The sequence below is a fragment of the Penaeus vannamei genome, unplaced genomic scaffold (genome assembly GCF_042767895.1).
Source record: "Penaeus vannamei isolate JL-2024 unplaced genomic scaffold, ASM4276789v1 unanchor23, whole genome shotgun sequence".
Lineage (NCBI taxonomy): Eukaryota > Metazoa > Arthropoda > Malacostraca > Decapoda > Penaeidae > Penaeus > Penaeus vannamei.
This window is the reverse complement of record NW_027213027.1, coordinates 20,265-29,362: the sequence shown is the minus strand read 5'-3', so window position 1 is coordinate 29,362 and position 9,098 is coordinate 20,265. Positions and strand designations below refer to the sequence as shown.

The 9,098-nt window shown below is 47.1% G+C and overlaps 1 protein-coding gene across 1 annotated transcript; it reads right to left on the bottom strand.

Moving 5' to 3' along the window:
- Positions 1–472: 472 nt before the first annotated feature.
- Positions 473–7,731, bottom strand: LOC138860859 (micronuclear linker histone polyprotein-like). The gene is made up of 4 exons (XM_070119297.1): positions 7,667–7,731; positions 2,194–4,128; positions 773–1,837; positions 473–689 (listed from the first exon to the last, which is right to left on the bottom strand). The coding sequence occupies exons 1-4, from the start codon at positions 7,729–7,731 to the stop codon at positions 473–475; spliced, it is 3,282 nt and encodes a 1,093-aa protein (XP_069975398.1).
- Positions 7,732–9,098: the final 1,367 nt, after the last annotated feature.

Sequence of the window (9,098 nt, the reverse complement as noted above, 5' to 3'; positions counted from 1 at the left end):
AAAAATTCCCCAATAAAGAATGCCCACCATTCACTAGGGAAAGTCAGGATGTCACTAACCAAAATTTAGGTTTTTGGGATGGTTTATAAACCATTATAAATAATTTTAGACTTTTTTTTTATGAGATTGGGGAATAATGTAATTTCTAATGATTTATTACTTAAAGAGAGGAACCATGTCCGTGAGTGTCTTTGTAGGGCCTTTTTTCTGCCTTTTTTCGGTCCGGAGTGTCTTTGTAGGGCCTTTGTCTGCCTTTTTGCGGTCCGGGGTGTCTTTGTAGGGCCTTTGTCTGCCTTTTTTGCGGTCCGTGAGTGTTTTTTTTGGGGCTTTGTCTGCCTTTTGCGGTCCGGAGTGTCTTTTTTAGGGGCTTTGTCTGCCTTTTTGCGGGCCGTGAGTGTCTTTGTAGGGGCCTTGTCTGCCTTTTTTGGGGCCGGGGCCCTTTGTCTGCCTTTTTCGGTCCGGGGGTGTCTTTTTAGGGCCTTTGTCTCCTTTTTCGGTCCGTGAGTGTCTTTGTAGGGCCTTTGTCTGCCTTTTTTTTGGGGCCGGGTGTCTTTGTAGGGCCTTTGTCTGCCTTTTTTCGGTCCGGAGTGTCTTTGTAGGGGCTTTGTTCCCTTTTTCGGTCCGGAGTGTCTTTGTAGGGCTTTGTCTGCCTTTTTTCGGGCCGTGGTGTCTTTTTGGGCTTTGTCTGCCTTTTTGCGGTCCGGAGTGTCTTTGTAGGGCCTTTGTCTGCCTTTTTTTCGGTCCCGGGTGTCTTTGTAGGGCCTTTGTCTGCCTTTTTTGGGGCGGGAGTGTCTTTGTAGGGGCTTTGTCTGCCTTTGCGGTCCGTGAGTGTCTTTGTAGGGCCCCTTTTTCTGCCTTTTTGCGGTCCGGAGTGTCTTTGTAGGGGCCCTTTTTCTTTTTGCGGTCCGTGAGTGTTTTGTAGGGCCTTTGTCTGCCCTTTTTCGGTCCGGAGTGTCTTTGTGGGGTTTGTCTGCCTTTTTTCGGTCCGTGAGTGTCTTTGTAGGGCCTTTGTCTGCCTTTTGCGGTCCGGGAGTGTCTTTGTAGGGCTTTGTCTGCCTTTTGCGGTCCAAATGTCTTTGTAGGGCCTTTTCGCCCCGGGCCGGAGGGTGGGCTTTGTCTGCCCTTTTGCGGTCCCGGGGTGTCTTTGTAGGGGGCTTTTTCGCCTTTTTTCGGTCCGTGAGTGTCTTTGTAGGGCCTTTGTCTGCCTTTTGCGGTCCGTGAGTGTCTTTTAGGGCTTTGTCTGTTTTTGCGGTCCTGAGTGTCTTTGTGGGCCCTTTTTCTCCCTTTTTCGGTCCGTAGTGTCTTTTTAGGGCCTTTTTCTGCCTTTTTGCGGTCCGGGGGGTCTTTGTGGGCCTTTGTCTGCCTTTTGCGGTCCTGAGTGCTTTGTAGGGGCCTTTGTCTGCCTTTTGCGGGCCGTGAGTGTCTTTGAGGGCTTTGTCTGCCTTTGCGGTCCGTGAGTGTCTTTTTAGGGCTTTTTCTGCCTTTTTTCGGTCCGTGGTGTCTTTTAGGGCTTTGTCTCCTTTTGCGGTCCGTGAGTGTCTTTGTAGGGCTTTTCTGCCTTTTGCGGTCCGTGAGTGTCTTTTTAGGGGGTTGTCGCCTTTTTTCGGTCCGTGGTGTCTTTGTAGGGCCCTTTTTCTGCCTTTTGCGGTCCGTGAGTGTCTTTGTGGGCTTTTTTGCCTTTTGGGTCCGTAGTGTCTTTTTAGGGCTTTGTCTGCCTTTTGCGGTCCGTGGGTCTTTGTAGGGGCTTTGTCGCCTTTTTGCGGGCCGTGAGTGTCTTTGTAGGGCCTTTGTCTGCCTTTTGCGGGCCGTGAGTGTTTTGTAGGGGCCCTTTGTCTGCCTTTTTTTCGGTCCGTGAGGTTTTTAGGGGCTTTGTCTGCCTTTTGGGGCCGTGAGTGTCTTTGTAGGGGCTTTTTCTGCCTTTTGCGGTCCGTGAGTGTCTTTGTAGGGCCCTTTTTCTGCCTTTTTGCGGTCCGTGGTGTCTTTGTAGGGGCTTTGTCTGCCTTTTTTCGGTCCGTGAGTGTCTTTGTAGGGCCCTTTTTCTGCCTTTTTTCGGTCCGTGAGTGTCTTTGTGGGGCTTTGTCTGCCTTTTTGGGGCCCTGGTGTCTTTGTAGGGGGTTTGTCTGCCTTTTTTCGGTCCGTGAGTGTTTTTAGGGGGTTTGTCTGCCTTTTTGGGTCCGGGTGTCTTTGTAGGGCCCTTTTTCTGCCCTTTTGCGGTCCGTGAGTGTCTTTGTGGGGCCCTTTTTTCCTTTTTGCGGTCCCTGGTGTCTTTGTAGGGCTTTGTCGCCTTTTGGGGCCGTGAGTGTCTTTGTAGGGGCTTTTTGCCTTTTTGCGGTCCGGAGTGTCTTTGTAGGGCCTTTTTCTGCCTTTTTGGGTGTGAGTGTCTTTTTAGGGGCTTTGTCTGCCCTTTTTTTGGGGCCGGGGTGTCTTTTTAGGGGCTTTGTCTGCCTTTTGCGGTCCGTGAGTGTCTTTGTAGGGCTTTGTTCCTTTTTTCGGTCCGGGTGTCTTTGTAGGGCCTTTGTCTGCCTTTTGGGTCCGTGAGTGTCTTTGTAGGGCCTTTGTCTGCCTTTTGGGGCCCGGGTGTCTTTGTAGGGCTTTGTCTGCCTTTTGCGGGCCCTGAGTGTCTTTGTAGGGGGTTTTTGCCTTTTTCGGTTTTGGTGTCTTTTGGGCTTTGTCTGCCTTTTGCGGTCCGTGGTGTCTTTGTAGGGGGTTTGTCTGCCCTTTTTTCGGTCCGTGAGTGTCTTTTTAGGGGGTTTTCTGCCTTTTGCGGTCCGGAGTGTCTTTGTGGCTTTTCTGCCTTTTGCGGTCCGTGAGTGTCTTTGTAGGGCCCTTTTTCTGCCTTTTGGGTCCTGATGTCTTTGTAGGGCTTTGTCTGCCTTTTTTCGGTCCGGAGTGTCTTTGTAGGGCCCTTTTTCGCCTTTTGCGGGCCCGGGGGTGTCTTTGTAGGGGGTTTGTCTGCCTTTTTGCGGGCCGGGGTGTCTTTTTGGGCTTTTTCTGCCTTTTGCGGGCCCTGAGTGTCTTTTGGGGCTTTGTCTGCCTTTTTGCGGTCCGGAGTGTCTTTGTGGGGCCTTTGTCTGCCTTTTGCGGTCCGTGAGTGTCTTTTTAGGGGGTCTGCCTTTTGCGGTCCGGAGTGTCTTTTTGGGCCCTTTTTGCCTTTTGCGGTCCGTGGTGTCTTTGTAGGGCTTTTTTCTGCTTTTTTCGGTCCGGAGGGCTTTGTAGGGCCTTTTTCTGCCTTTTGGGTCCGTGGTTTTTGTAGGGGCTTTTTCTGCCTTTTGCGGGCCGGAGTGTCTTTGTAGGGGCTTTTTTCCTTTTGGGGCCCTGAGTGTCTTTGTAGGGCCTTTGTCTGCCTTTTTCGGTCCGTGGTGTCTTTGTAGGGCCTTTGTCTGCCTTTTTCGGTCCGTGAGGTCTTTTTGGGCTTTGTCGCCTTTTTTCGGTCCGTAGTGTCTTTGTAGGGGGCTTTGTCTGCCTTTTGCGGTCCGTGAGTGTCTTTGTAGGGCCTTTTTCTGCCTTTTGCGGTCCGTGAGTGTCTTTTTGGGGGGTTTGTCTGCCTTTTTGCGGTCCGTAGGTCTTTTTAGGGGGTTTGTCCCTTTTTGCGGTCCGTGAGTTCTTTTTAGGGCCCTTTTTCTGCCTTTTGCGGTCCTGAGTGTCTTTTGGGCTTTGTCTGCCTTTTGCGGTCCGGGTTCTTTTGGGCCCTTTTTCTGCCTTTTTGGGGCCGTGAGTGTCTTTGTAGGGGCCGTCTGCCTTTTTTCGGTCCGTGATGTTTTGTAGGGCCCTTTTTCTGCCTTTTTGGGGCCTGGTGTCTTTGTAGGGGCTTTGTCGCCTTTTGCGGGCCGTGAGTGTCTTTGTGGGCCCTTTTTCTGCCTTTTGCGGGCCGTGAGTGTCTTTGAGGGCTTTTTTGCCTTTGCGGGCCGGAGTGTCTTTGAGGGCTTTGTCTGCCTTTTTGCGGGCCGTGAGTGTCTTTGTAGGGCCTTTTTCCCTTTTTGGGCCCTGGTGTCGAGGCTTTGTCTCCTTTTTTCGGTCCGTGATGTCTTTTTAGGGCCTTTGTCTGCCTTTTGCGGGCCGGAGTGTCTTTTAGGGCTTTGTCTGCCTTTTTTGCGGTCCCTGAGTGTCTTTGTAGGGGGGTTTGTCTGCCTTTTTGCGGTCCGTGATGTCTTTGTGGGCCTGCCTTTTGCGGTCCGTAGTGTCTTTTAGGGCTTTGTCTGCCTTTTGCGGTCGTGAGTGTCTTTGTAGGGCTTTTTTTTTTTTTCGGTTGAGTTTTTGTAGGGTTTGTTGTTTTTCTCCCTATTCTTTTTAGGGCCCTTTGTTCCTTTTCGGGTGTGAGTGTCTTTTAGGGCCTTTTTCTTCCTTTTTCGTCCAGTTCTTTGTACTTTGTTTTTTTTGGGTTGTATTCTTTGTATTTTCTCCTTTTTGGGTCCGTGATTTTTTTGTACTTTGTTTCCCTTTTTGCTCCGTGATTTTTGTACCTTTGTCTCTTTTTTCTCCGTGATTTTTGTACCTTTGTTCCTTTTTCCTATGTCTTTTAGGGCCTTTTTTGCTTTTCGGTCCGTGAGTTCAGGGCCTTTTTTTTTTCCCTGACGTGGGGCTTTTCTCCTTTTCGGTCCGGATTCTTTTAGGGGCTTTGTCTCCCTTTTTTTCCATGCTTTTAGGCTTTGTTCCTTGCGGTCCTGAGTTTCCCTTTAGGTTTGTCTCCTTTTTCGGCCTAGGTCTTTTAGGGGCTTTGTCCCTTTTCGGTCCGGATTTTTTTTAGGGCTTTTCTGCCTTTTTGGGTCCGGATGTCTTTGTAGGGCCCCTTTTTTCCTTTTTGGGTCCTATGTTTGAGGGCTTTGTCTCCTTTTTGCGGTCCTGATTCTTTTAGGGTTTTGTTCCTTTTGGGTGTGAGTTCTTTTAGGGTTTGTCTCCTTTTGCGGTCCTATTCTTTGAGGGTTTTCTCCTTTTTTGGTCCGGATTCTTTGTAGGGCCGTTCCTTTTTGCGGTCCGGATTCTTTTAGGGCTTTGTCTCCTTTTTCGGTCCGGATTCTTTTAGGGCCTTTTCTCCTTTTTGCGGTCCTATTCTTTGAGGGCTTTTCTCCTTTTTGGGTCCGGATTCTTTTAGGGCCTTTTTCTGCCTTTTTGGGTCCGGATTCTTTTAGGGCCTTTTCTGCCTTTTCTCCGGGTTCCCTTTTTAGGGGGGAGGGGGGGGGGGGGGGGGGGGGGGGGGGGGGGGGGGGGGGGGGGGGGGGGGGGGGGGGGGGGGGGGGGGGGAGGGGGGGGGGGGGGGGGGGGGGGTTGGCCGGGGGTCGGGGGCCGCGGGGGGGAGGGGTGTGGCGGGGGGGGGGGGGGGGGGGGGGGGGTGTGGGGTGGGGGGGGGGGGGGGGGGGGGGGGGGGGGGGGGGGGGGGGGGGGGGGGGGGGGGGGGGGGGGGGGGGGGGTTTTTTTTTTTTTTTTTTTTTTTTTTTTTTTTTTTTTTTTTTTTTTTTTTTTTTTTTTTTTTTTTTTTTTTTTTTTTTTTTTTTTTTTTTTTTTTTTTTTTTTTTTTTTTTTTTTTTTTTTTTTTTTTTTTTTTTTTTTTTTTTTTTTTTTTTTTTTTTTTTTTTTTTTTTTTTTTTTTTTTTTTTTTTTTTTTTTTTTTTTTTTTTTTTTTTTTTTTTTTTTTTTTTTTTTTTTTTTTTTTTTTTTTTTTTTTTTTTTTTTTTTTTTTTTTTTTTTTTTTTTTTTTTTTTTTTTTTTTTTTTTTTTTTTTTTTTTTTTTTTTTTTTTTTTTTTTTTTTTTTTTTTTTTTTTTTTTTTCCTTTTTGTACCCCTTTTTTCCTTTTTCCTTTGTCTTTTGGGCCCTTTTTGCCCTTTTCGGTTGGGCTTTTTAGGGGCTTTGTCTGCCTTTTCGGTCCGGAGTTCTTTTAGGGCCGTCTCCCCTTTTGCGGTCCTATGTTTTTAGGGGCTTTTCTGCCTTTTTGGGTCCATTCTTTTAGGGTTTGTCTCCTTTTCCTCCGGGTGCTTTGTACCTTTGTTTCCTTTTTGGTCCGTATTCTTTTAGGGCTGTCTGCCTTTTTGGGTCCGGATTCTTTTAGGGGCTTTGTCTCCTTTTTCGGTCCTATTTTTTGTAGGGCCTTTGTCGCCTTTTGGGTGTGATTCTTTTAGGGTTTTCTCCTTTTTTTGGTGTGAGTTCTTTTAGGGGTTTGTCTCCTTTTTCGGTCCGGATTCTTTTAGGGCCGTCTCCTTTTTCCCCGGTCCGGATTCTTTTAGGGGCTTTGTCTCCTTTTCGGTGTGAGGTTCTTTAAAAGGCTTTGTCTCCTTTTCGGTCCGGATTCTTTGGTAGGGTTTTCTCCTTTTCGGTCCGGGGTTCTTTTAGGGGGTTTTCTGCCTTTTGGGTCCGGATTCAGGATCTCATTACCATTGCCCCAGAAAATTTTGAGGATCAACTCCCTTCACTAGGAATGCTCAGGATATCACTACCATTCACTAGGAATGCTCAGGATCTCACTACCATTCACTATGAATGCTCAGGATCTCACTACCATTCACTAGGAATGCTCAGGATATCACTACCATTCACTAGGAATGCGCAGGATATCATTACCATTCCCTAGGAATGCTCAGGATATCACTACCATTCACTAGGAATGCTCAGGATCTCACTACCATTCACTAGGAATGCTCAGGATATCACTACCATTCACTAGGAATGCTCAGGATATCACTACCATTCACTAGGAATGCTCAGGATCTCACTACCATTCACTAGGAATGCTCAGGATATCACTACCATTCCCTAGGAATGCGCAGGATATCATTACCATTCCCTAGGAATGCTCAGGATATCACTACCATTCACTAGGAATGCTCAGGATCTCACTACAATTTACTAGGAATGCACAGGATATCACTACCATCCACTAGGGATGCTCAGGATATCACTACCATTCACTAGGAATGCGCAGGATATCACTACCATTCCCTAGAAATACTCAGGATCTCACTACCATTCACTAGGAAAGCGCAGGATATCACTACCATTCACTAGGAATGCTCAGGATATCACTACCATTCCCTAGGAATGCTCAGGATATCACTACCATTCACTAGGAATGCGCAGGATATCACTACCATTCACTAGGAATGCTCAGAATCTCACTACCATTCCCTAGGAATGCGCAGGATATCACTACCATTCACTAGGAATGCTCAGGATATCACTACCATTCACTAGGAATGCTCAGGATCTCACTACCATTCACTAGGAATGCTCAGGATATCACTACCATTCACTAGGAATGCTCAGGATCTCACTACAATTTACTAGGAATGCACAGGATATCACTACCATCCACTAGGGATGCTCAGGATATCACTACCATTCACTAGGAATGCTCAGGATATCACTACCATTCACTAGGAATGCACAGGATATCACTACCATTCACTAGGAATGCTCAGGATATCACTACCATTCACTAGGAATGCTCAGGATATCACTACCATTCACTAGGAATGCTCAGGATATCACTACCATTCACTAGGAATGCTCAGAATCTCACTACCATTCCCTAGGAATGCGCAGGATATCACTACCATTCACTAGGAATGCTCAGGATATCACTACCATTCACTAGGAATGCTCAGGATCTCACTACCATTCACTAGGAATGCTCAGGATATCACTACCATTCACTAGGAATGCTCAGGATATCACTACCATTCACTAGGAATGCTCAGGATCTCACTACAATTCACTAGGAATGCACAGGATATCACTACCATCCACTAGGGATGCTCAGGATATCACTACCATTCACTAGGAATGCGCAGGATATCACTACCATTCACTAGGAATGCGCAGGATATCACTACCATTCACTAGGAATGCTCAGGATATCACTACCATTCACTAGGAATGCTCAGGATCTCACTACCATTCACTAGGAATGTGCAGGATATCACTACCATTCCCTAGGAATGCACAGGATATCACTACCATCCACTAGGGATGCTCAGGATATCACTACCATTCACTAGGAATGCGCAGGATATCACTACCATTCCCTAGAAATACTCAGGATCTCACTACCATTCACTAGGAATGCGCAGGATATCACTACCATTCCCTAGGAATGCACAGGATATCACTACCATCCACTAGGGATGCTCAGGATATCACTACCATTCACTAGGAATGCGCAGGATATCACTACCATTCACTAGGAATGCTCAGGATATCACTACCATTCACTAGGAATGCTCAGGATCTCACTACCATTCACTAGGAATGCGCAGGATATCACTACCATTCCCTAGGAATGCACAGGATATCACTACCATCCACTAGGGATGCTCAGGATATCACTACCATTCACTAGGAATGCGCAGGATATCACTACCATTCCCTAGAAATACTCAGGATCTCACTACCATTCACTAGGAATGCGCAGGATATCACTACCATTCACTAGGAATGCTCAGGATATCACTACCATTCCCTAGGAATGCGCAGGATATCACTACCATTCACTAGGAATGCTCAGGATATCACTACCATTCACTAGGAGTGCTCAGGATATCACTACCATTCACTAGGAATGCTCAGGATCTCACTACCATTCACTAGGAATGTGCAGGATATCACTACCATTCCCTAGGAATGCGCAGGATATCACTACCATTCCCTAGGAATGCGAAGGATATCACTACCATTCACTAGGAATGCTCAGGATCTCACTACCATTCACTAGGAATGCTCAGGATATCACTACCATTCACTAGGAATGCTCAGGATCTCACTACCATTCACTAGGAATGCTCAGGATCTCACTTCTATTCACTAAAAATGCTCAGGAATCCATTACCATTCACTTGAAATGCTCAGGGTATCACTACCATTCACTAGGAATGCTCGGGATATCACTGCCATTCACTAGGAATGCGCAGGATATCACTACCATTCACTAGGAATGCTCAGGATCTCACTACCATTCACTAGGGATGCTCAGGATATCACTGCCATTCACTAGGAATGCGCAGGATATCACTACCATTCACTAGGAATGCTCAGGATCTCACTTCTATTCTCTAGGAATGCTCAGGATCTCACTACCATTCACTAGGAATGCTCAGGATATCACTACCATTCA

What these genes read in the sequence shown, in the direction of transcription:
- LOC138860859 (XM_070119297.1), bottom strand. Translation starts at nt 7,731, where the DNA reads ATGGTAGTGATATCCTGTGCATTCCTAGTGAATTGTAGTGAGATCCTG. An exon ending in CTGAGCATTCCTAGTGAATG is followed by an intron (nt 4,129 to 7,666) that starts GTAGTGATATCC and finishes GACCGCAAAAAG; the next exon opens with GCAGACAAACCCCCCTACAA. An exon ending in ACACTCCCGCCCCAAAAAAG is followed by an intron (nt 690 to 772) that starts GCAGACAAAGGC and finishes GACCGCAAAAAG; the next exon opens with GCAGACAAAGCCCAAAAAGA.